Consider the following 27310-nt stretch of genomic DNA (forward strand, 5'->3'; position numbering starts at 1 on the left):
ATTGGCCCAGCGTCGTCCGGGTTAGGTGGTCATTGTAAACAATAATTTGTTCTTAAACTGACTTGCCTAGTTAAATAATGGTTTAAAAAAATGAACTTGGAGTTTAGGTTGTCATATTGGCAATGAGTTTACCCCCACCTGGTGACCAATAAAATAATTACCCGGAAGTGTGGTCTAAGTTCAAAGTTCGTAACGTGCGTGTTACCAATGCCTGCGTTTTCTGAAAACAAAACAAACACTGGACACAATGGCAGACTTTGGAGTTGAGGAGCTTAAGCGGCTTGAATACCTGTCTTTGGTGTCCAAAGTGTGTACAGAACTTGACAACCATCTCGGTATATGCGAGAAAGATCTTGGCAAGTTCAATCGTCACACACTACTTCTGTCACCCCACATTTGGAATAATCTTACTAGCTTGCTGCTAAGCTAGCTATCTTAGCTACCTTCGGTTTTAGCTAGCTAACGTTAATTTTACTCCCGAATTCCGATTGTAAAACGTATTTTTATTTAGTCATAACGTTGTCTATTGTAAAGGAGATGTTTACTTTGCCTTGAAAGTGTGGTGGGTGGTCTGAACCCCGTAACATGTTTAAGCGTGTGACATTTCCCTGAGTTCTATAAAAGCTAGCGAGTTCATGTTTCATGTGAGCATTCTTGGCAAAACAATAAAAACATTTTTTTGCTGCTGATCAGTTATTTATGATAGTGGCATAGTTACCCTAAGCGAATACAGTAGCCTACCATTTTTTCTCTTCTGAAGTGTATTATTCTTGCTGTCTCTTTTAGCTGAGTTTGTCATCTGCCTTGCTGAAAAGCAACCAACATTTGATGGCTTCAAATCACTTCTGCTGAAAAATGGAGCAGACTTCACAGTAAGTGTTATAGTGTGATGTAGCTGTATGATATGTTTAAAATTAGCCCGGCCCATTCAATACTCTTTCATTCTGGTTTTGAATCCACTTTCACTCTTTCATAGGATTCTCTCATCAGCAATTTGCTCAGACTTATTCAAACTATGCGGCCGTCAAAAGCATCTACGAGCAAAGGTTAGTTGATCATATGCTGTGTATAACTCTGGTTAGTGTCGAATGCAGCTGATGTCTTACATTCAAGTATGATTTATACAATGTTGGTATACAATTTGATATACTGTGTCTGATTATTTCAAAATGTCATACTGAATCTCTTTAATTTTATGGCGGTAGCCTCTGAGCCTGTGGTCAAACAGAAGAGTGAGAAGGACAAACTGAAGGAGATGTTTCCTGGATTGTGCAGGCCAGACAATCCAGCTCCCGTAAGTCTCTCAGAAATTAGTACATACATAGTGGCTAAACAAGTACGGTTAAACAAGGCGCTGCTATTACGTCCCACTCCCCACACACAGCATATGGTTGTCAGTAGACCAATGCTCTCTAACAACACCCACAGATTCCGCTAGAAGACGATGATGTGAGGGTAGCAGATGCTGCCATGAAAGAATTGGAGATGTTCATGCCCAGTGTTAGTGGAACAAACTCAACGAGCAGGTAAAGACATTTGATGATAATTCAGGGTTTGCAGTTTTACTGGTGCACTATGAATAGCAAAACCCTGAATTGGATGAAAAATAGGTGTTTTTTAAATTTATTTTATGGCTCTTGTTTTAGGTTGGACAACAAAAGGCAGCGAAGCAGAAGTCGGAGCCAAGACAGAGACAGGAAGAGACGCTCACGCTCTCCATCTTGCGACCGTGAGAGGGACAGAGACTTCAAACGTGGTCGAAAACGTGTTTCCCGCTGGAGTGATCGCAGTCCGAGCCCCTCCAGGGATCGAGACATTGAGGTTGGTTCTGACCGCTGTAAGGACAAACACATGGACCGGCCCCCACCAGAAGAGCCTGCTGTAGGGGACATATTCAACGGCAAAGTCACCAGCATCCTGCAGTTTGGCTGCTTCGTGCAACTGGAGGGACTGAGGTTAGTAAAGAGAATAGGAAAATATCGAAAGCATGCATCCAACACGTTCTGTATCTTACGGTGATCCAATGTTTTGAAAACCTTTTTGGTTTTTCATTGTAGGAAACGCTGGGAGGGGTTGGTCCACATCTCTGAGCTACGCAAAGAGGGACGTGTTGCCAATGTGGCTGATGTGGTCCAGAAAGGTCAACGAGTCAAGATCAAGGTGCTGTCCTTTACTGGCTCCAAGACCAGTCTCAGCATGAAGGTAAGACAGCAACACAGAGCAGGAATGAATTCAAAGCCTACTGCCCTTTGGTAAGCATGATGAAGGACATGAAGCTAAATTAAATTATAACTGAAACTTATACTCTACTCTTGGTTGCCAGGATGTAGACCAGGAAACAGGGGAGGACCTGAACCCGAACAGGAGGAGGAACCAAGGCCCTGATGGTGGGGAGGAGAAAATCATGAGGAACCCCGACCGCCCAACCAACCTCAACCTGGGCCACGCCCCTGAGTTGGAGGATGACACACTGGAACGCAAGAGACTGACCAAGATATCTGACCTTGAGAAGTGGGAGATCAACCAGGTATGTGTACATATGTAGGGTTTTTCAAGACATCTTTGCTCATTTTGTGTGTGATGTGTGATGTTGATCTATACATGGTATTTGTCCTGTCCTCAGATGATTGCTGCTAATGTTCTTTCTAAAGAGGAGTTCCCAGACTTTGACGAGGAAACGGGTATCCTCCCAAAAATTGATGATGAAGAAGGTAACATTTTAGCATGTTTTTTGGGGGGGGTCGGGAACAGTGATCTACTGAAAGCATTAGGGGTGTAATGATTCATCGATACAGATCGGAATCCGGTTCAATTGTTTAAGATGCTTCAGTCAAAAACAATCCAAATGTTTATTTATTTTTATTTAACCTTTATTTAACCGGGTAGGCAAGTTGAGAACAAGTCTCATTTACAATTGCGACCTGGCCAAGATAAAGCAAAGCAGTTCGACACATACAACAACACAGAGTTACACATGCAGTAAAACAAACATACAGTCAATAATACAGTAGAAAAATAAGTCTATATACAATGTGAGCAAATGAGGTGAGATAAGGGAGGTAAAGGAAAAAAAGGCCATGGTTGCCTAGTAAATACAATATAGCAATTAACATTTACATTTACATTTAAGTCATTTAGCAGACGCTCTTATCCAGAGCGACTTACAAATTGGTGCATTCACCTTATGACATCCAGTGGAACAGTCACTTTACAATAGTGCATCTAAATCTTAAAGGGGGGGGGGTGAGAGGGATTACTTATCCTATCCTAGGTATTCCTTAAAGAGGTGGGGTTTCAGGTGTCTCCGGAAGGTGGTGATTGACTCCGCTGTCCTGGCGTCGTGAGGGAGTTTGTTCCACCATTGGGGGGCCAGAGCAGCGAACAGTTTTGACTGGGCTGAGCGGGAACTGTACTTCCTCAGTGGTAGGGAGGCGAGCAGGCCAGAGGTGGATGAACGCAGTGCCCTTGTTTGGGTGTAGGGCCTGATCAGAGCCTGGAGGTACTGAGGTGCCGTTCCCCTCACAGCTCCGTAGGCAAGCACCATGGTCTTGTAGCGGATGCGAGCTTCAACTGGAAGCCAGTGGAGAGAGCGGAGGAGCGGGGTGACGTGAGAGAACTTGGGAAGGTTGAACACCAGACGGGCTGCGGCGTTCTGGATGAGTTGAAGGGGTTTAATGGCACAGGCAGGGAGCCCAGCCAACAGCGAGTTGCAGTAATCCAGACGGGAGATGACAAGTGCCTGGATTAGGACCTGCGCCCCTTCCTGTGTGAGGCAGGGTCGTACTCTGCGGATGTTGTAGAGCATGAACCTACAGGAACGGGCCACCGCCTTGATGTTAGTTGAGAACGACAGGGTGTTGTCCAGGATCACGCCAAGGTTCTTAGCGCTCTGGGAGGAGGACACAATGGAGTTGTCAACCGTGATGGCGAGATCATGGAACGGGCAGTCCTTCCCCGGGAGGAAGAGCAGCTGGAATGATAGATTTAACAGTAGATGAGTGTGCAAAGTAGAAATACTGGGGTGCAAAGGAGCAAAATAAATAAATACAGTAGGGGAAGAGGTAGTTGTTTGGGCTATTTTATAGATGGGCTATGTACAGGTGCAGTGATCTGTGAGCTGCTCTGACAGCTGGTGCTTAAAGCTAGTGAGGGAGATGTGTTTACAGTTTCAGAGATTTTTGTAGTTTGTTCCAGTCATTGGCAGCAGAGAACTGGAAGGAGAGGCAGCCAAAGGAGGAATTGGCTTTGGGGGTGACAATATGAGTGAGTGTGAGATATACCTGCTGGAGTGCATGCTATCGTGACCAGCGAGCAGAGATAAGGCGGGACTTTACCTAGCAGGGTCTTGTAGATGACCTGGAGCCAATGGGTTTGGCGACGAGTATGAAGCGAGGGCCAGCCAACGAGAGTGTACAGGTCTCAGTGGTGGGTAGTATATGGGGCTTTGGTGACAAAACGGATGGCACTGTGATAGACTGCATCCAATTTGTTGAGTATGGTGTTGGAGGCTATTTTGTAAATGACATCGCCAAAGTCGAGGATCGGTAAGATGGTCAGTTTTACGAGGGTATGTTTGGCAGTGAGTGAAGGAGGCTTTGTTGCGAAATAGGAAGCCAATTCTAGATTTCATTTTGGATTGGAGACGTTTTATGTGAGTCTGGAAGGAGAGTTTACATTCTAACCAGACACCGAGGTGTTTCTAGTTGTCCACATATTAAAAGTCAGAACCACCCAGAGAAGTTATGCTGGACGGGCGGGCAGGTGCAGGCAGTGATTGGTTGAAGAGCATGCATTTAGTTTTACTTGTATTTAAGAGCAGTTGGAGGCCACGGAAGGAGAGTTGTATGGCATCGAAGCTCTGTCTTAAGTAGTTGAACATGTTAGTACTCCAACCTCGTGGTAGTGACAAACTGACACGTTTTCAATACTGTCAAAAAACAACTTTATATCAAAGGAGTGCCTTTGATTTGACGGCCTGCACATGCTCAGTTAGGCGTGACCAGATGTCATGTTTCTATGCATGAGCTTAGCTAGCCAACGTCGCCATGACATCGCCTACATGTGTGCTCTATCGGAGAAGCCGTTTCAGCCTGTCTTCATGCTGTACTGTCTTTGGTTTCTCTAGAGATAAATCAGATCCAGCCTGAACTGTGTGATGTTGTAGTTTCCCAACAGGCCAATATTCTACATAGTTTAGCGCATAAAACATGGTAATTAACTACGACCATAATCCATTGCTCATCTACCTGTCCGGTCTGTTTCTTTTATGCCTGCTATGGAAGAGAAAAGAAGGCGCGGTCGTGAGGGGATATAGAGAGCAGCTGTTGATAAAAGATAAAAGAGATTCAGCAGTCATAAAAGTATGCCTTATTTACTTTGAATTACTTCAAAATAGTGATTTTGTCAGACAGGATAGGCAGTAGCTCTGTAGAAATGAGAGGACTTGGAATTAAATGATTAAGTCATCAAATGTAACAAACATAACAATTTAAATATATTTTTTAAAGTAATGTGAATAAATGATGGTTAATAAGTGATCAGCAGTAACGGGCAGTCACTACCATTATGGGACTTTTATTAATTGTTTCGTTCTGTGTTACAAACATTCAACCCAAATAATCGAAACCAAAATCGGAAACCGTGGTTGTTTTTATAATCACACTGACCTCAAAAAGCACTAGTCGCTCAGTGCTATTAATATTGCAAGACAACACCGCAAATAAATTAAAATGTTTGCCAAAATTAAAGATTTGGGTGAAATCCAATATAACAGCAGCATTATGTTATAGATATGCTTGTCACCAGCAGGGCCTGGGGAGTTCCAGGATCAAAATAAATTAATAAAACCAAAAGCTTACCTTGGATAGCCAAAGCTAACATAGCATCCCTCTCTGTTTGGGTAAGCTAAACTAGCTAAGTAAGTGAAAGTCAAAAAGAAAAACCCCCAAAATATATAGCTAACTCTTCTTGCTTCTCGATTTTTTAAAGAAATGAATTTGTTCAAAATTGTTCAACTATTTTATTTTTCTCTCTTTGAGTCAACTACTCATCACATTTTGTACTGTAGACCTTCATTGCAAAACAGTGTGTTTTAATAAATTATTGGTCACGTGAATATATTTAGTATACTTTTATCTAAAATTGATAACTTTTTTACAGCTCTGAGTCTTTCTGGGTAAGTCTAAGAGCTTTCCACACCTGCATTGTGTGACATTTGCCGATTTAAAAAGAAAAAATAAACAATAAAAAAAATCATATTTTTTTACAATTTTCTAAATTCTTCAAGTGCTTTCAAATTGGATGTTGATCAATTCTAGACAACCATTTTCAAGTCTTGCCATACATCTTCAAGCAAATTTAAGTAAAAAACTGTAACCCGGCCACTCAGGAACATTCACTGTCTTCTTAGAAGCAAGTGCAGTGTTGAGTTGACCTTGTGTTTTAGATTATTGTTCTGCTGAAAGGTGAATTCATCTCCCAGTGTCTGGCGGAAAGCAGACTGAACCAGACATAACTTTAGGATTTTGTCTGTGCTCCATTCCGTTACCTTTTTTTATCTTGAAAATAACTCCTCAGTCCTTAACTATCACAAGCATACCCATAACATGATGCAGCGACCACTAGACTTGAAAATATGGAGAGTGGTACTCAGTAATGTGTTGAATTGGATTTGCCCCAAACATAACATTTTGTAATCAGGACAAAAAGTTAATCGCATTGCCACATTTTTTGCAGTATTACTTTAGTGCCTTGTTGCAAACAGGATGTTTTGGAATATGTTTTATTATGTACTGGCTTCCTTCTTTTCATTCTGTCAATTTGGTTAGTATTGGGGCGTAACTACAATGTTGTTGATCCATCCTAAGTTTTCTTCTATCACAGCCATTAAATTCTGTAACTTTTCAATTGGCTTCATGCTGAAATTCCTGAGTGGTTTCCTTTCTCTCCCGCAACTAAGTTATTCATTTTATTTAACCTTTATTTAACCAGGCAAGTCAGTTAAGAACAAATTATTATTTACATTGATGGCCTACCAAAAGGCAAAAGGCCTCCTGCGGGGACGGGTCCCGAGATTCTTTTAAAAAATATATTGGAAAAAAAACACATCAGGACAAGAGAGACGACACTTCATAAAGAGAGACCTAAGACAGCAACACATGAAAACACAGCATGGTAGCAACACCACATAACAACAACATGGTAGCAACACCACGTAACAACAACATGGTAGCAACACCACGTAACAACAACATGGTAGCAACACCACATAACAACAACTTGGTGGCAACACAACTTGGTAGCAGCACAACTTGGTAGCAGCACAAAACATGGTACAAACATTATTGGGCACAGACAACAGCACAAAGGCAAGAAGATAGAGACAACAATACATCACACGAAGCAGCCACAACTGTCAGTAAGAGTGTCCATGATTGAGTCTTTGAATGAAGAGATAACTGTCCAAGTTTGAGTGTTTTTTTGCAGCTCGTTCCAGTCGCTAGCTGCAGCAAACTGAAAAGGGGAGCAACCCAGTTCAAGAAATAGTTAAGGGCTTGTAAGCAGGATTGCACGTGTTGGGTAATATTCAGAGGTGGAAATGTTCTGTGAGAATTAACAGAAATATATGCAAATGAATGTAGATGTTTTTTGTATTGGTTATATTTACCATATCATATGGAAACAGAAACATAAACCTTTTACCTTATCATAAGTAGACATAATTGCAAATGATTAAATCATTCCAATAGAATATAAAATAACAATTTAGTTACGAATTTAACTTTAATTAAAATGAGGTGACTCTTCACATGGGAGGATTTCACTGAACAACAAAAGGGAATATTGAATGATCCCCAATGATCCATCGTATCTCCCAAAAATGTTTTCAACATACATCTGTAAAATGATAGTCTAGAAACTAAAGCTTTGGTTGTCTTCCTCTCAGGCTTCCATGTCTTCTCCACCTCTTGAACGTCAGACTCTGAGGCCTCATCTTCACTGTCACTTTCCAACCTTGTTGAGGATGGCTCGTTGTCAGGCTCAAAAAGCCTCAAATTTGCCCGGGTGGCTACCAATTTTTCAACCCTTGTATTGGTCAGCATGTTGCGTGCCAAACAAGGACCAGTTGTGCTCTGAGGTGGTTGATGTTAGTGGGATTTGGAGGATGATGGAGGCAACAGGGGAAAGTGCCTCAGATCCACAAAGTCCCTTCCACCAGGTGGCTGATGAGATATGTTGGCACGACTGCCATATTGAGTCTCCATCCCAAAGCCCTTGCTTTGAAGTGTACTTCGCCAGACTGCCAATAACCTTGCCCTCATCCAGGTTAAGGTGGTGAGACATGGTAGTGATGACACCATAGGCCTTGTTGATCTCTGCACCAGACAGGATGCTCTTGCCAGCATACAATCCGTACAATGGCTACTGCTGTAGGTTTCAGGAGTTTCAGGCTGCTTACCACTCTCTCCCAAAATACATCATCCAGGAGGATCCTCTTGATGGGGCTGTCCATATCGGAAGACTGTGATATGGCCATTTCTTGTAGAGAGTCCTTCCCCTCCAGGAGACTGTCAAACATGATGACATCACCACCCCAACGGGTGTTGCTGGTTAGCTTCAATGTGGTGCTCTTATTCTTCTCACTTTGCTTGGTGAGGTAGATTGCTGCTATAACTTGATGACCCTTCACATACCTTACCATTTCCTTGTTTCTCTTGTAGATTGTATCCATTGTTTTCAGTACCATGATGGCCTTGATGAGAAGATTCCATGCTTGAGCAAGCACAGCCAATTGGTGTGATGTGAGGGTAGGACTCTTTAGACCAAGCAGCCTTCATGTTTGCAGCATTGTCTGTCACCAGTGGAAATACTTTCTGTGGTCCAAGGTCATTGATGACTGCCTTCAGCTCATCTGCAATGTAGAGACCGGTGTGTCTGTTGTCCCATGCGTCTGTGTTCTTGTAGAATACTGGTTGAGAGGTGGCGATGATGTAGTTAATTATTCCTTACCCACGAACATTCGACCACCCATCAGAGATGATTGCAATGCAGTCTGAATTCTGTTGAACTCTGCATCCAGCAAATTAGTAGATAAAGCATGTCTGGTTGGAGGGGTGTATTCTGGGGGAAGAGCATTCAGAAGTCTCTGCAAATACTCATTGCCTGTGAGCATCAGAGGTGAACCAGTTGCATACACAGCTCGAGCAAGACATTCTTCAGCATCTCTCTGACTAGGTTCCTCCATTGAGTCAAAAACAACTTCTGATTCCAGGAGGACCATCAGGTGTTGCTATCGATAAGGTGTCTGATTCATCATTTTCAAGTAGAGGGACTTTTGTCAGAGGTTGCTTGTTGTGAGCGCCGAGGGAACTTTATGCACTTGGCCAGATTATTCTGCATCTTTGTTGCATTCTTCACATGATTTGGCACAGTATTAGCAAATGTACACAGCTTTACCTTCTACATTAGCTGCAGTGAAATGTCTCCACACATCAGATAATGACCATCAAACTTTCCTGTAAAGATGAGTAAAAAAAAAAAAAATACTATTCCTTGTACCAATAAATAGTTAAGCAGTTAGATTAAACAACTCCTTTGTAAGATAAATGTTTTAAAATGAAACATGTATGGAACAGGTGAATTTAACACTCAGTTAGCAGGCTCAAGCAAGCTAAAACCCACTATCAAAAACGTCCCATGGAAAATTTCTGGGGAAAATTACCGGAACTTTTCTGACCCTTTGCAACCCTACTTGTAAGTAAGGATTTCACAATAAGGTCTACACATGTTGTGTTCGAGCGTTGTGACAAATAAAGTTTGATTTGATGTGGAGGATGAGGGCTGCAGTAGGTATTTCAGATAGGGGGGGTGAGGCGTTAGTGGGTTTTATAAATAAGCATCAACCAGTGGGTCTTGCGATGGGTATTCAGAAATGACCAGTTTACAGTGGAGTATAGAGTGCAGTGACGTGTCCTATAAGGAGCATTGGTGGCAAATCTCATGGTCAAATGGTAAAGAAGATCCAGCCGCTCGAGAGCACCCTTACCTGCTGATCTATAAATTACATCTCCGTAATCTAGCATGGTTAGGATGGTCATATGAATCGGGGTTAGTTTGGCAGCTTGGGGTGAAAGAGGAGTGATTATACCAAATCTAGATTTATCTTTATCCTGCAGCTTCGATATGTGCTGAGAGAAGGACAGTGTACCATCTAGCCATACTCCCAAGCCCTAAACCCTCAGAGGTAGTAATCACACCTGTGGGTAGAGTGGCATTCTTCTTTTCCAAACCACATTAACTTTGTTTTGGAGGTGTTCCGAACAAGGTTTAGGGCAGAGAAAGCTTGTTGGACACTAAGAAATATTTGTTGTGGAGCATTTAACACAAAATCCGGGGAGGGTCCAGCTGAGTATAAGACTGTATCATCTGCATATCCAATTTGTAAGCCGCTCTGGATAAGAGCGTCTGCTAAATGACTTAAATGTAAATGTAAATAAATGGACGAGAGCGCTTCCTACTGCCTGAGCTATGTTGGTGTAAATTGAGAAGAGAGTGGGGCCTAGGATCGAGCCTTGGGATACTCCATTGTTGAAAGGCAGTGGCTGAGACGGCAGATGTTCTGACTTAATACACTGCGCTCTTTTAAAAAGAGGTAATTGGCAAACCATTCCAAAGACCCCTCAGATACACCAATACTCCTTAGCCGGCCCACAATAATAGAATGGTCTACCGTATCAAAATCTTTGGCCAAGTCAATAAAAATAAAGAAGAAAGGATCTAAACCATCTGACCCAGATGGGGGGGGGGGGTCAAGTTTCAGGAGCCCCTTTCGCACCTCGGAATTAGGGAGAAACTATTAGAAGGGGCAGGGGGAAAAGAGGGAGGCGCATCGGGGCTAGTCGCATTAGAAGGGGTGGGAGATGAGGAAATGTTGGACGGGCAAGGAGGCATGGCTGAGTCAAATAGGAATCCTGACTTAATGAAGTGGTGATTTGAAGAGCTCAGCCATGTGCTCCTTGTCAGTGACAGCCACATCATCAACATTAAGGTACATGGACAGCTGTGACGAGGAGGCTTTATTCTCAAAATTCTTTAACCTTTTTCCAGAGTTAGGAAGGACAGCTGTATCTATCTTTGTAGTGACTGGTAGAATTGATACACTATCCAAAGTGTAATTAATAACTTCACCATGCTCTAAAGGATAGTCAATGTCTGCTTTTTTATTTTATTTTTACACATCTACCAATGGGTGCCCTTCTTTGTGAGGCATTGGAAAACCTCCCTGGTCTCTGTTTGAAATTCACTGCTCGACTGAGGGACCTCACAGACAATTGTATGTGTGGGGTACAGAGATGAGGTAGTCATTCAAAAATCATGATACACAATATTATTGTACACAAAGTCCATGTAACATATTATGTAACTTGTTAAGCAAATGTTTACACCTGAAGTTATTTAAGCTTGCCATAACAAAGAGGTTGAATGCTTATTTTACTCAAGATATTTCATCTTTTCATTTTTTAAATTAATTTGTAAAAATGTCTCAACATAATTCCACTTTGACATTATGGGGTATTGTGTGTTGGCCAGTGAAAAAAATCTAATTGTAAATTCAGGCTGAAACTCAAAATGTGGACAAATTTAAGGTATATGAACACTTTCTGAAGCCTCTGTATGTTGCACTAAGAGTTGTGCAAAGTAGGTAGAATCTTTAAAAAATGATTCCCAGCTGTAATGGCTGCCAAAAGTGCTTCCACCAAGAATTAACTCTGGGGTACGAAAACATACGAAATCCAGACATTACACTTTTTTATGTTCTTAACTTCTCTTTCACTTTGAAAATGTGTAGATTATTCAGGGGGGAAAAGCGAATTATAATCCCTTTTTTAGATTTGAATTTTAAGACCGCAAAAATGTGAATAGTTTGCCAGTCGTCGATCTACAAGTCATTGCATGCCGAGCAACCTCAATACCTATCAGTAGCTCTATAACCACTTTGTGCACGCTGTCCAACAAAAGGTAGGTCTATCTCTGATCTACCTGCTGATTTGGGGTTTACGTCGTTTTGATTTGATTGCTCAGGTTCACCATCAGAAGAAATAGCTTTTGGTAGTGTTGCCTTAAAGGTGCAGTCTGCAGATGCTTCATCCATTTTAGGATGATTTATGAAATGGATTCTTGAAGAATATAACTTAATAAATAAATGGCTCATGAGCTTAGTACCTCCATCAGAACCCATAATATAAGCTTGAAAACAAAGTAAGCCTAAACAAACACAATATAGCCTCAAAACAAGATTGAAACTATAGTTTTGATATCATGGATGGTCAGTCCTTGCATCCAATGCTCTGTGCATGAATTTGAGTGGTTACATTTCTCCAGCTTTTTACTGAAATGGGTGGGGAGAAAGCTTTGTTACTGTTTCAAATTCTGATTACCACTTTAAACCGTCGTTGTATATGGTCATCTTTATATGAATAGGCAAAGTTCCGCAGCTCATTTTGTAAAAAAGGACAGTAATCATTTTGCCCAACTGCATTGTTGGAGGAACAGAGAAGCTCACTCCGTGAAACATTTACTTGAGATGTTCGACTTCAAGAACAACACATTTCAGCTTTTTGGTATAAGAACCGTGTTGCGGTTTCACTTTAAAGTTATGGTTAGACGTGCCGCTGTCCTTTTGAACACACATACTCCTGTCGTCGTTACTACCTGTTCCATTTTAAGACTGGGTGTTCTCTCTTGAGTCAGGGAACATTCCATTCTGTATGCAGTCACAGCCATGCTACATTCTCATACAGGCTTTCACAAATAACCCATAACGCACACACACCTAAGTTTTCATCAACTGTGAAATCAAGTCTCCATTGTGTGGGTAGAATGGGTTCATTTAGTAAAATTGCTACAATTTAGGCGATAAAAGGGGATTTCAACAGTATCCCCTTTTTAACCTTGTCAATGGTCTATGTGGCTTTAGAATGCAGGTGATTGACTGAGAATTATACCTGCAGTGATATTATGCTTAAAAGAACATTTAAATTGATACATTATATTATATTTAAAATGGCAGATTATTAATTTTTTTGTTCCAATGGATGAATAGAATCAGCGACCAATGAAACAACCTGGGGGTCTACTCATTAGTCGCTCACCGTAGCAAAAGTTTGTATTACTCGAAACGGGTAATGTTACGCCATGTGTGTCACATTTCCTCATCTCCCCGCCCACTGCCCAGTAATAATAATAATATATGCCATTTAGCAGACGCTTTTATCCAAAGCGACTTACTAGAAAGCACAACTTTGGCTATATTGTTAAGCTTATAGGGCAACGGACACAATCAGGACTAACTCACATAAATTCACCAGTCAAGTCTCCATTGTATGGATAGAATGGTTTAATTGGTCAAATTGCTACAACTTAGACAATAAAAGTGAATTTATCGCCTGACCTCTACCTGCTGTAACCTTTTGTGGCATAAGAATGCGGGTGATTGACTGCAAATTATACTAACCTGCAGTGACATTATGCTGGAAAGAACATTACATTGATTCATGACGATATTTGCCTACCATTTAGGGGACGGAGGGAAGAATTGACATGAAATGGAAAATATTTCATCAACAACAAATATGAACATTTTTGTAGCTTTTTTTTGTGACCAGATAGTAGAAACTGGCAACCATGTCCACATCCAGGCTGTTCCATACACACTAACACTCGCTCGGAGAAGTCCGCTCAGAGAAGCTCTAAGCTCAGAGTCGCCCAGCTCCTGAGCTCCATCAGAAGCAGATTTTAATTTTCGAATGGAAAATTCATGTCTTCATACAATAAATGTTCTAATAAAATCGTATCGCATCAATTTCGTCCTCCTAATCGAACTGAATCGCTTCAAACTAAAACGTATAGTTTCTGTATCGCATTGGAGCTCGTATCTAGATGTGTGTCCAACCGTCTTTGAAAGGGAAGATGCACACCCCTAGAAAGCATACATTGACTGCAGTGTCCTAAGTGCAAATTTGATTTAATTCAGATCAGGACCTGGAGATTGAGCTGGTGGAGGAGGAGCCTCCGTTCCTGAGAGGACACACTAAACAGAGTATGGACATGAGCCCTGTCAAGATTGTTAAGGTATGTTTTATATTCCTCTGCACCACGCTACTTTCACCCTATCTTTTTTTAGGCCTAACTGTTTTCTCCTGTCCCGTGTAGTGTGAACAAATGCCGTTCTCTCGGTTTGCCTCTGTCAGAATCCAGACGGCTCGCTGTCCCAGGCAGCCATGATGCAGAGTGCTTTGGCTAAGGAGAGGAGGGAGGTGAAGCAGGCTCAGCGAATGGCTGAGATGGACTGCATACCTATTGGCCTCAACAAGCACTGGGTAGACCCCCTGCCTGACTGTAAGGACCTGGACCACACAAAAACAGTGCATTTAGGGATGCCAGACATACAGTATGCTTTCCAACCATGCGGTTTATCATGCTTTCCTTTCTGCCCTCCACAAGGTCACTACCACATAGTAAAACACAGTCCTGTCCAGTGTTCCTCCTCGGTTACTCTTCCTGGGGTTCACATGAAACTTGACATAATACCGAACATTAATAGACAAGAACAGCACTACATCAATAGTTATCTGGTTTCCTTTAGCATCCTAACAGGGAGGATAGAGTGGCCTGCTGTAGTGTGCCATGTCCTCCATGGCCCAGGGTTACAGGGTGTGGGTGTAAAGGTTCCTCCCAGGGTCCTAGACCGGGTCTGGATCACCAGTCATCTGAAGGGGTGGAGGTTAAATATCACACCAGTTCATCTCAATTAAAGACACTTCCCCCTTACACAGTTGATGGAAGGCAGATTGCAGCCAACATGAGAGGAATCGGCATGATGCCAGACGGCGTCCCGGAGTGGAAGAAACATGCCTTTGGAGGCAACCAGGCCTCTTATGGCAAGAAGACAGTGCTTTCTATCCTGGAGCAGAGAGAGAGCCTGCCCATCTACAAGCTCAAAGAGCAGCTCATACAGGTTTGTAATAGTAATTTCCCTATAGGGAGAATTAAAGTTGTTGTAAACATTGCTTTATTTCTAATGTTACCCTACTTCATTGTGACTTCAACAGTTTCAATGATCCATTTTATCTGACATTGGTCACCTCTCTCTTCCATTATTAGGCTGTCCACGATAATCAGATCCTGATTGTGGTTGGAGAGACTGGCTCTGGGAAAACTACCCAGATCACCCAGTACCTGGCCGAGGCGGGCTACACCACCCGGGGGAAGATCGGCTGCACTCAGCCCCGTCGTGTGGCAGCCATGTCCGTGGCCAAGAGAGTCTCTGAAGAGTACGGTTGCTGTCTGGGCCAGGAGGTGAGTGAGCAGTTTTAGCTTGGTAATTCCTTATAATTTGCTTATAGACAATGACTTCCTTTTTTGAGGGACCTCTCACCTCTCAATTATTTTCCACACCAGGTGGGCTACACCATCCGTTTTGAGGACTGCACCAGCCCTGAGACGGTGATCAAGTACATGACACATGGTATGCTGCAGAGGGAATGTCTGATAGATCCGGACATGGGTCAGTACACCATCATCATGTTGGACGAGGCCCACGAGAGGACCATCCATACTGATGTGCTCTTTGGTCTGCTCAAGAAGGTATACCAGGGTCTTGTTCATAACAGAACAGTCTAAATATTTCCTTGACTGTGTGTTAATTCCTTTGAATTCTCTCTGTCAATTTCAGACAGTGAAAAAACGCCCAGACATGAAGCTGATTGTGTCCTCAGCGACACTAGATGCCGTCAAGTTCTCCCAGTACTTCTTCGAGGCGCCCATCTTTACCATCCCAGGACGCACTTTCCCAGTGGAGGTGCTCTACTGCAAAGAGCCTGAGACGGACTACCTGGACGCCAGTCTCATCACAGTCATGCAGATCCACCTGACCGAGCCTCCAGGTACGGTTCAAACACGGTTACAATGCATGCATCCGCAAGGACTGAACTCCTTGATTGACATCCGTAGTTAAGGATTCTGCGATCAGTGACTCATTGTCCTCTCTCGCTCCTTGTTTGCAGGTGATGTCCTGGTGTTTCTGACGGGTCAGGAGGAGATTGACACCGCTTGTGAGATCTTGTATGAACGGATGAAGTCTCTGGGACCTGAAGTGCCCGAACTCATCATTCTACCTGTCTACTCTGCGCTGCCAAGCGAGATGCAGACCCGTATCTTTGACCCTGCTCCCCCCGGCAGCAGAAAGGTATCAGCCGTGCCCACCCAAACACAAACCAGAACGGTCCCAAAAACACACACACAATCTCCTGCTGCCACACATGCCCGATATCGGAGGTAGGACTAAGCCTAATCATTTCGTGTTATTTGATTCTGCAGGTAATCATTGCCACTAACATTGCTGAGACGTCTCTGACTATTGATGGGATTTACTATGTGGTGGACCCAGGCTTTGTGAAGCAGAATGTCTACAATTCCAAGACTGGCGTCGACCAATTAGTGGTGACCCCCATATCACAGGTAGGTTGAATAAGACAGATATCATTATCATACATGGAGAAGGAACACTGAAAACGTTGAACACCTGCTCTTTCCATGACATAGACTGATCAGGTGAATCTATGTGAAAAGCTATGATCCCTTATTGATTTATTTTGTTAAATCCACTTCAATCAGTGTAGATAAACGGGGGGAGACAGGTTAAAGAAGTATTTTCAAGCCTTGGGACAATTTGAGACCTGGATCGTGTGTTTGCCATTCAGAGGGTGAGTGGGCAAGACAAAAGATTTAAGTGCTTTTGAACGGGGTATGGTAGTAGGTGCCGGGCGCACCGTTTTCTGTCAAGAATTGCAACGCTGCTGTGTTTTTCACACTCTGTGTTCTTTGTGTAGTCCAGAGCATTGACATTCAATCTAACTGAATTGCTTTCTCTATATTTCTCAGGCCCAAGCCAAGCAGCGTTCTGGTAGGGCTGGAAGAACGGGCCCTGGGAAATGCTACCGGCTATTTACAGAGAGAGCCTACAGAGACGAGATGCTCACCAGCAATGTGCCTGAAATCCAGAGAACAAACCTGGCCAGTACCATGCTGTCTCTCAAGGTACGTAACACATACAGCCAGACACTGACTGGCCTACAATGTTTCTGTAACCATGGGCCCTCATTAACAATGCAACACCCTTTTTCTTCAAATATTTGTATATATATTTTCTTGTATTATGCCCCAAGCCCACTCTCTACTGTTTGGAGGACTAGATGGAAAACATATTGAATGTTAACATATACAGTGCATTCAGGAAGTATTCAGACTTTCCCCTTCCCTTTTTCCACGTTTTGTTACGTTACAGCCTTATTCTATATATACACACAGTACCAGTCAAAAGTTTGGACAACTACTCATTCCAGGGTTTTTCTTAATTTTTTTACTATTTTCTACACTGTAGAATAATAGTGAAGACATCAAAACTATGAAAGATCACACATGGAATCATGTAGTAACCAAAAAAGTGTTAAACAAATCAAAATATATTATATATTTGACATTCTTCAAAGTAGCCACCCTTTACCTTGATGATAGCTTTGCAAACTTTTGGCATTCTCTAAACTAGCTTCACATGGAATGCTTGGACATGACGTTTGGCATTCAGGTCAAAGAGTTCAATCTTGGTTTCATCAGACCAGAGAATCTTGTTTGTCATGGTCAGAGAGTTTAGGTGCCTATTGCCAAGTGTAAAGGCCTGATTGGTGGAGAGCTGCAGAGATGGTTGTCCTTCTGGGAGGTTCTCCCATTTCAACAAAGGTACATCGGAGCGCTATCAGAGTGACCATCGGGTTCTTTGTCACCTCCCTGACCAAGAACCTTCTCCCCCGATTGCTCAGTTTGGCCGGGCAGCCAGCTCTAGGAAGGTCTTGGTGGTTCCAAACTCCTTCCATTTAAGAATGATGGAGGCCACTGTGTTCTTGGGAATCTTCAATGCTGCAGAAATGTTTTGGTACCCTTCCCCAGATCGGTGCCTCGACACAATCCTGTCTCAGTGCTCTACAGACAATTCCTTCAACCTCATGGCTTGGTTTTTGCTCTGACATGCACTGTCAACTGTGGGACCTCATATAGACAGGTGTGTGCCTTTCCAAATCATGTCGAATCAATTGAATTTACCACAGGTGGACTCCAATCAAGTTGTAGAAACATCGCAAGGATGATCAATGGAAACAGGTTGCACGAGTCTCATAGCAAAGGGTCTGAATACTTATGTAAATAAGTTCTTTTTTAAAAATTAATAATACATGTCAAAAAAATCTCTTCACTTTTTCATAATGGGGTATTGTGTGGAGATTGATGAGGAACATTTTTTTATTTAATCAATTTTTAGAATAAGGCTCTCACGTAACAATGTGGGAAAAGTCCAGGGGTCTGAATACTTTCCGAATGCACTATGTGATATATTTTATTTATTTAGATGTGTGTATAAGTGATAATGCCCTCGAATCCAGTGTTTGGAGGATATATTGGCACGGGTGTTAGGCCCTCGACTTTGTCTCGGCCCAGCAAACCATGCCAATATATCCACCGGCTTCGAGGGCATTATCACTTTTATACAACTGGTTACCAACATTTTCAAGTAACGATTGACATTTTCATTTTAAAACATTATTTGGGTGAATTTATTTATACTATTTCATCCTTCCACAAGATATAATCCCGACACACATTTAGGGTTGCTACCCAAGCCGGCCAGTCGTTCATTCTATCGGTTCAGTTGCTAGAGTGTTTTTTGGGTCGCATCCATAGATACAGAACAGTCATTCATTCTAAATGTTCCATTGCCATACTGGCTGGCAACGTTCTTATCCCTTGCTTGCTAGCTAGCCAACTACGGCTAACTTAGTCTCGTCAAAAAGTGCAGCCAGAGCCTCCCGGGTGGCGCAGTGGTTAAGGGCGCTGTACAGCAGCGCCAGCTGTGCCATCAGGGTTCGCGCCAAGGCTCTGTCGTAACCGGCCGCGACCGGGAGGTCCGTGGGGCGACGCACAATTGGCCTAGCGTCGTCCGGGTTAGGGAGGGCTTGGCTGGTAGGGATGTCCTTGTCTCATCTAAACCAAGGTTGCCAGGTGTACGGTGTTTCCTCCGACACATTGGTGTGACTGGCTTCCGGGTTGGATGCGCGCTGTGTTAAAAAGCAGTGCGGCTTGGTTGGGTTGTGTATCGGAGGACGCATGACTTTCAACCTTCGTCTCTCCCGAGCCCGTATGGGAGTTGTAGCGATGAGACAAGATAGTAGCTACTAAAACAATTGGATACCACGAAATTGGGGAGAAAAAGGGGTCAAATTTAAAATATATATATTTTTTAAAGTGCAGCCAGAATAACCGCAACATAGCTGCATTTTAATTTGTTCAATTGGTTTTCTAGTGACATTTATTTAGATACAATGAGCTAATGAGGTGCAATTTTGCCTGGCATAGAAAATGTGCGCACTCATCAAGACACTGTAGTTCAGAGGAGCTAGCCAACAACACAACTAACAGAATCTCTTCAAACCGAAGCTGGACTGCAAACTAGCTGCACTTCGTTTTACCTTTTTTGTTTTGACATTTCTTCTGGCCGAGAAACGCCGTCTGCCTGCCTGTCCCGTCCCGACACGTTCATTTCTATGGGACAGCTGGAGATCGAATTTGAATATTGAAACAGTGTTACAAATTTCAGAGAGACAGACACCAAGGTTTATACAAATCTCTGCTGTTGAAAACTAAATGTTAGTCTAAAAGAAATTTGAGAATGTCTAGATGCTTTTTATAGTGGAGATCAAGTTTATAAATTGCCTGGCTGGGCTGGTGAGAAAGTGGATTGCGCAGTCAGATGGAACAGAGTAAATAGGCATTTTAACATCATAGATTTAGCCAGTGGTAATTTGTGGAATAGACATCAGCTGGAATGCAGTTTTAACCAATCAGCATTCAGGATTAGAACCACCCGTTGTGTGTGTGCATGTACAGTTGAAGCAAAATACATTTAAACTCCGTTTTTGACAATTCCTGACATTTAATCCTAGTTAAAATTCCCTGTCTTCGGTCAGTTAGGATTACCACTTTATTTTAAGAACGTGAAATGTCAGAATAATAGTAGAGAGAATGATTTATTTATTTCGTCACATTCCCAGTGGGTCAGTAGTTTACATACACTCAATTAGTATTTGGTAGCATTGACTTTAAATTGTTCAACTTGGGTCAAACGTTTCAGGTAGCCTTCCACAAGCTTCCCACGTTGTGTGTGTTTGTATATATATAAATACAATACTCTGTTCTTCCAATGCCAACCCTTTACTTCCTTCAGGCCATGGGCATCAATGACCTGCTATCGTTTGATTTCATGGACGCTCCACCCATGGAGACCATGATCACAGCCATGGAACAGCTCTACACTCTGGGGGCTCTGGATGATGAGGGGTTGCTCACTCGCCTTGGACGCAGGGTAAGATGGAGTATTGAACAACAAGCGATCTATTCAATGTATTGAAGATGAAAATCAGGCAAGCAATTATATTTGAATTGAAGCAGTAGTTAATATGAAAAATTTGAAAAACATGTATTAAAATTTGGAAGTTCATGGTCATTGAATTGTCTGAGTTAAAATTGACATGACCCCAACCACAATATTGTTGTAATGAATGTGGTTAAATGTTATACACTCTTCCCCATTCATCTCCCTCTGTCTCTATGTTTGTATCAGATGGCGGAGTTCCCTCTGGAGCCCATGCTGTGTAAGATGCTGATCATGTCCGTCCACCTGGGCTGCAGTGAGGAGATGCTCACCATCGTCTCCATGCTGTCTGTGCAGAACGTCTTCTACAGGCCCAAGGTACGGCAAATCACCGGTCCATAAATACTGTGTAACCAGGCTCTGGATGATGACTGAAATATTACATAAAAACCATGCACGGATAAAATAAATAAGCTTCTGCAGCTCGACAATGATGGTGGCTATTCGAATTGGAATACATTTTCTACTGTGTCTGCAAATATTGTTTTGTAATTAAACATTGACGCCAAAATCATTTTCAATGTTCACTTTCAAGCTTGGCAGCTAAAAAATTACCTGTAAGTCAGCCTCACATGCTGGTAATTTTGACTGCAAATATTGAATGTTACATTACTTAATTAGATACATGTCTGTCTCAGATTGGTTTCAAATGTGCACATCTCAGCTTTGTTATACAGCACACGTATTAGCTAATAGCTACCGATGCTAGTCCGCTAGCTAGCAGAAGCCAAGCTAGCATCAAAGTAAAATGTTATTCAAGTCAATGAGTGGCGCAGCTGTCTAAGGCACTGTATCTCGTTGCAAGAGGCGTCACTACAGTCCCTGGTTAGAATCCAGGCTGTATAGGGCGGCGCACAATTGGCCCCGCGTTGTCCGGGTTTGCCCGGGGTAGGCCGTCATTGTAAATAATAATTTGTTCTTGACTGACTTGCCGAGTTAAGTAAAGGTTAAATAAAATAAATGTGTATTTGTCACATGCTTTGTAAACAACAGGTGAAATGCTTACGGGGTCCTTTTCCAACAATGCAGAGATAAAGGTACTATATACAGTTGAAGTCAGAAGTTTACATACACCTTAACCAAATACATTTAAACTCCGTTTTCACAATTCCTGACATTTAATTCTAGTAACAATTCCCTGTCTTAGGTCAGTTAGGATCACAAGAATGTGAAATGTCAGAATAATAGTAGAGTGATTTATTTCTTTTATTTATTTCATCGCGTTCCCAGTGGGGCAGAAGTTTACATACACTCAATTAGTATTTGATAGCATTGCCTTTAAATTGTTTAACTTGGGTCAAACGTTTCGGGTAGCCTTCCACAAGCTTCCCACAATAAGTTGGGTGAATTTTGGCCCATTCCTCCTGACAGAGCTGATGTAACTGAGTCAGGTTTGTAGGCCTCCTTGCTCGAACACACTTTTTCAGTTCTGCCCACCAATTTTCTATAGGATTGAGGTCAGGGCTTTGTGATGGCCACTCCAATACCTAGACTTTGTTGGAACTATGCCTGAGGTCATTGTCCATTTACAAGACCCATTTGCGACCAAGCTTTAACTTCCTGACTGATGTCTTGAGATATTGCTTCAATATATCCACATAATTAATTTTCCTTTCTCATGATGCCATCTATTTTGTGAAGTGTACCAATCCCTCCTGCAGCAAAGCACCCCCACAACATGATGCTGCCACCCCTCATGCTTCATGGCTGGTATGGTGTTCTTCTGCTTGCAAGCCTCCCCCTTTTTCCTCCAAACATAACATGGTCATTATGGCCAAACAGTTCTATTTTTGTTTCATCAGACCAGAGGACATTTCTCCAAAAAGTACAATCTTTGTCCCCAGTTGCAAACTAGTCTGGCTTTTTTATGGCAGTTTTGGAGCAGTGGCTTCTTCCTTGCTGAGTGGCCTTTCAGGTTGTTGATATAGGACTTGTTTTACTGTGGATATAGATACTTTTGTACCTGTTTCCTCCTTTTTTTTTTTTTTTTTTGTGAATTTTACCCCCTTTTCTCCCCAATTTTGGGGTATCCAATTGTTAGTAGCTACTATCTTGTCTCATCGCTACAACTCCCGTACGGGCTCGGGAGAGACGAAGGTTGAAATTCATGAGTCCTTCGATACACAACCCAACCAAGCCGCACTGCTTCTTAACACAGTGCGCATCCAACCCGGAAGCCAGCCGCACCAATGTGTCGGAGGAAACACCGTGCACCTGGCAACCTTTGTTAGCGCGCACTGCTCCCGGCCCGCCACTGGAGTCGCTGGTGCGCGATGAGACAAGGATATCCCAAGCCCTCCCTAACCCGGACGACGCTAGGCCAATTGTGCATCGCACCACGGCCCTCCCAGTCGAAGCCGGTTACGACAGAGCCTGGGCGCGAACCCAGAGTCTCTTGTGGCACAGCTGGCGCTGCTATACAGCGCCCTTAAATTTTGGGTTCACTTAGGAATGGCCTTGTTTTTTAAATCTTTTTTTAAAATATCCATTAAAATAACAGAAAATTGATCAGAAATAAAGTGTAGACGTTGTAAATGACTATTGTAGCTGGAATTGGCTGATTTATGGAATATCTACAGAAGCCCATTATCAGCAATCATCACTCCTGTGTTCCAATGGCACGTTGTGTTAGCTAATCCAGGTTTATATTAAAAGGCTAATTTATTATTAGAAAACCCTTTTGCAATTATGTTAGCACAGCTGAAAACTGTTGTTCTGATTAAGAAGCAATAAAACTGGCCTTCTTTAGACTAGTTGAGTATCTGGAGCATCAGTATTTGTGGGTTCGATTACAGACTCAAAATGGCCAGAAACAAAGAACTTTCTTCTGAAACTCGTCACTCTATTCTTGTTCTGAGAAATGAAGGCTTTTCCATGCGAGAAATTGCCAAGAAACTGAAGATCTCGTACAACGCTGTGTACTACTCCCTTTACAGAACAGCGCAAACTGGCTCTAACCAGAATAGAAAGTGGGAGGCCATTATGCGCATGCACCCTCTGTAGGATTAGAATACCCTTGGGCAGGGGGTGGTTTATGGGTTTACAACAAGAATCAACTGCTGTCGCATTTGTTGATGGTGGTGAATTATGGTTGACTGACTTGTCATATGTTGCTTCAAATCTCCAACCATAATGAGACAGTTGTAGCCTAATGTGATTTAATGTTGATCAGTTGGTGGCCAGTGCTTATAGTAATTTTATTCTCTGGTGCCCCAGGACAAGCAGCAGATGGCTGACCAGAAGAAGGCTAAGTTCCACCAGGCCGAGGGAGACCACCTTACTCTGCTGGCTGTCTATAACTCCTGGAAGAACAACAAGTTCTCCAACCCCTGGTGCTTCGAGAACTTCATCCAGGCCCGTTCCTTGCGCAGAGCCCAGGATATCCGCAAACAGATGCTGGGTATCATGGACAGGTAGGACACTCATCATAATCATATGTAATTAATTCTATATCTGGCAAAGTTCTCAAATGGTAGCTTTACTTGTGAGTCATATTAATCCTGTGACTCAAAGAAGCAATCTCTAGGGCCTAAATTTAACCTTATCTACAGTGCATTCGGAAAGTATTCAGACCCCTTGACCTTTTCCACCTTTTGTTATGTTACAGCCTTATTTTGAAATGTATTCCATTTGTTTGTTTGTTTTGTCAATCTACACACAATACCCCATAATGACAAAGTAAAAACAGGTTTTTAGAATGTTTAGCAGATTTATTAAAAATAAAGACCTGAAATATCACATTTACAAAAGTATTTAGAGCCTTTACTCAGTACTTTGTTGATGCACCTTCGGCAGCAATTACAGCCTTGAGTCTTCTTGGGTATGACACTACAAGCTTTACTCCTCAGTTTCATCAGCTGTCCGGGTGGCTGGTCTCAGATGATCCCGCAGGTAAAGATGTTTGATGTGGAGGTCCTGGGCTGGCGTGGTTATACGTGGGCTGTGGTTGTGAGGCCAGTTGGATGTACTGCACTCCCTCAAAACTTGAGAAATCTGTGCCATTGTGTTTTTGTGACAAAACTGTACATTTTAGTGGCCTTTTTATTGTGCGCATGTGTAATGATCATGCTGTTTAATCACAGCTGTCAGGTGGATGGATTATCTTGGCAAAGGATAAATGCTCTCTAACAGTGATCTAAACAAATATGTGCACAAAATTTGAGAGAAATTAGCCATTTGTGCGTATGGAACATTTCTAGGATCTTTTATTTCAGCTCATGAAAAATGGGACCAACACTTAGCATTTATATTTTTGTTCAGTTTACTTCATAGAAAATCTACAGGCCTTACTGTATCAATATGTCAGACATAGGACGCCAATAATTCACCTTTACTTTGACCTGTTTTATCAGGCATAAACTGGACATGGTGTCTTGTGGAAAGGCCACAGTGCGCATACAGAAGGCCATCTGCAGTGGTTTCTTCCGGAACGCAGCCAAAAAGGATCCCCAGGAGGGCTACCGTACCCTCATTGACCAGCAGGTGGTGTACATCCACCCCTCCAGTTCCCTGTTCAACCGCCAGCCTGAGTGGTGAGTCTATACCCGTGGGGGTTATAGGCATAGTCTCAAGTTTACATTGACATTCGTCAATTGTTACTCGTAAAAGTTTTTGACATCCTTGCCTCTATGTAGTAGAGTCATTGTATAGATCAAACATTTTTGGAAAGTAAAGAGTACTGTATAAGTTTATAGACTGATAGTTTTTAAATATATATGATCAGGCAATAGAAATAAAGGTTAAAAACATGCTCTTCTGTACACTAATTTCCCCCACTCCTTTCATCCCCATATCGCCAGGTTAGTGTACCATGAGTTGGTGCTGACTACTAAGGAGTACATGCGGGAGGTGACCACCATTGACCCACGCTGGCTGGTAGAGTTCTCGCCGGCCTTTTTCAAAGTGGCCGATCCCACGCGTCTCAGCAAACAGAAGAAGATGCAGCGCCTCGAGCCACTCTACAACCGTTACGAAGAGCCCAACGCTTGGAGAATCTCCCGTGCCTTTCGCAGGAAGTAGAGGTGTATCCCTATACCCTTACACACTGGCTCACACCACAGCAGGAGAGAGAGGGAGACTGTCCTTGACAACTGGTTGAGAAATACCCCATAGATTGTTCCTTGCTGTGTTCCTTCCGAGTCATTTGGCTTCATGGTCAATGTCAGTTAACTTACCTCCCATCAGACAGATAATCAGAAGTGCCCATATATTACCAAAAAGGTTTTTTTGTCCAATGTATAAATTATCTCAGAACATTACGGATTCCCTCAAAGAAAATGACCATTAAGTGATTAGGAAGGAGACTGGACACTTTAAGTGGGCAGTAATCTGATCAGTCAGTGGAAGTCTGTTTGTTTATGAGGACGCAATGCTCAGAGTCCATTTAGTCTAGAGGTCTCATGTAATATAGTTTATATCTAGGGAAATGGATCGGACTTTGATTGTGGTCAACAATTACCAGATCTGTGGTTTTATTAAGATGACGGAAATGTAAGCGAACTGAAATGAGTGATATCTAAATGACCATATTTTTCCATATTAAATATTGGATGGTCTCATGTCTGCTGATTTTGTCTTGTTGCTGTTATAATTAAACTGTCTTGGTCCGCCAATGATGGAAAGAGAAAGTATAGTACAGACAAGTTACAGAATTGGCCATTGCAGAACTACCAGCAAAAGTCAACTGACTTTAATTTATGAATGTTCAGGTGTCCCCATTACAGCTGTTTGCAGATACAGTGCATTTGGAAAGTATTCAAACCCCTTGACTTTTTCCACATTTCGTTACGTTACAGCCTTATTCGAAAATGGATTAAATCGTTATTTTCCCTCATCAATCTATGCACAATACCACATAATGACAAAGCAAAAACAGGTTTTTAGAAATGTTTGCACATTTTATATAAAACAAAAAGTAACTGAAATAACATTTGCATACGTATTCAGACCCTTTACTCACCACTTTGTTGAAGAACCTTTGGCAGTGATTACAGCCTTGAGTCTTCTTGGGTATAACGCTACAAGCTTGGCACACCTGTATTTGGGGAGTTTATCCCAGTTCTTCTCTGCAGATCCTCTCAAGCTCTGTCAGGATGGATGGGGAGTGTCGCTGCACAGCTGTTTTCAGGTCTCTCCAGATATGTTTGATTGGGTTCAAGTCTGGGCTCTGGCTGGGCCACTCGGACTGTGTTGTCTTGACTGTGCTTATGGTCATTGTCCTGTTGGAAGGTAAACCTTTGACCCAGTCTTAGGTACTGAGCACTCTGGAGCAGGTTTTCATCAAGGATCTCGCTGTCATTTGCTCCGTTCATCTTTCCCTTAATCCTGACTAGTCTCCCCTGCCGCTGAAAAACATCCCCACAGCATGATGCTGCCACCACCATGCTTCACGACTACCGCCCCGTAGCACTCACTTCCGTAATCATGAAGTGCTTTGAGAGACTAGTCAAGGACCATATCACCTCCACCCTACCTGACACCCTAGACCCACTCCAATTTGCTTACCGCCCAAATAGGTCCACAGACGATGCAATCTCAACCACACTGCACACTGCCCTAACCCACCTGGACAAGAGGAATACCTATGTGAGAATGCTGTTCATCGACTACAGCTCGGCATTCAACACCATAGTACCCTCCTAGCTCGAGACCCTGGGTCTCGACCCCGCCCTGTGCAACTGGGTACTGGACTTCCTGACGGGCCGCCCCCAGGTGGTGAGGGTAGGCAACAACATCTCCTCCCCGCTGATCCTCAACACTGGGGCCCCACAAGGG

The 27310-nt window shown here is 42.7% G+C and overlaps 1 protein-coding gene across 2 annotated transcripts; it reads left to right on the plus strand.

The window, feature by feature from the left end:
- The first annotated feature begins 77 nt into the window (after positions 1–77).
- On the plus strand, positions 78–26091 carry LOC124039885 (ATP-dependent RNA helicase DHX8). 2 transcript variants are annotated; one of them, XM_046356404.1, is made up of 23 exons: positions 78–356; positions 787–872; positions 977–1046; positions 1206–1294; positions 1429–1526; positions 1647–1955; positions 2058–2202; positions 2324–2527; positions 2624–2711; positions 14033–14130; positions 14250–14397; positions 14835–15016; positions 15163–15357; positions 15460–15645; positions 15734–15944; positions 16065–16246; positions 16378–16518; positions 16942–17097; positions 20330–20467; positions 20726–20854; positions 23753–23949; positions 24889–25068; positions 25336–26091. In XM_046356404.1, the coding sequence occupies exons 1-23, from the start codon at positions 248–250 to the stop codon at positions 25553–25555; spliced, it is 3561 nt and encodes a 1186-aa protein (XP_046212360.1). In that variant the 5' UTR covers positions 78–247; the 3' UTR covers positions 25556–26091. The 2 variants fall into 2 exon arrangements, with proteins under 2 accessions (XP_046212360.1, XP_046212361.1); XM_046356405.1 differs by lacking the exons at positions 78–356; positions 787–872; positions 977–1046; ... (4 more) ...; positions 2324–2527; positions 2624–2711 and having other exon boundaries at positions 14036–14130; positions 14212–14397.
- Positions 26092–27310: the final 1219 nt, after the last annotated feature.

Source organism: Oncorhynchus gorbuscha, linkage group LG07 (genome assembly GCF_021184085.1).
Source record: "Oncorhynchus gorbuscha isolate QuinsamMale2020 ecotype Even-year linkage group LG07, OgorEven_v1.0, whole genome shotgun sequence".
Classification (NCBI taxonomy): Eukaryota; Metazoa; Chordata; class Actinopteri; order Salmoniformes; family Salmonidae; genus Oncorhynchus; species Oncorhynchus gorbuscha.

Bases quoted from the DNA above. Each gene is read 5' to 3' on its own strand.
- LOC124039885 (XM_046356404.1), top strand. From the start codon at position 248: ATGGCAGACTTTGGAGTTGAGGAGCTTAAGCGGCTTGAATACCTGTCT. The intron at 15,646-15,733 runs GTATACCAGGGT...TGTCAATTTCAG, and splicing joins TCTTTGGTCTGCTCAAGAAG to ACAGTGAAAAAACGCCCAGA. The intron at 16,519-16,941 runs GTAGGTTGAATA...TATATTTCTCAG, and splicing joins TGGTGACCCCCATATCACAG to GCCCAAGCCAAGCAGCGTTC.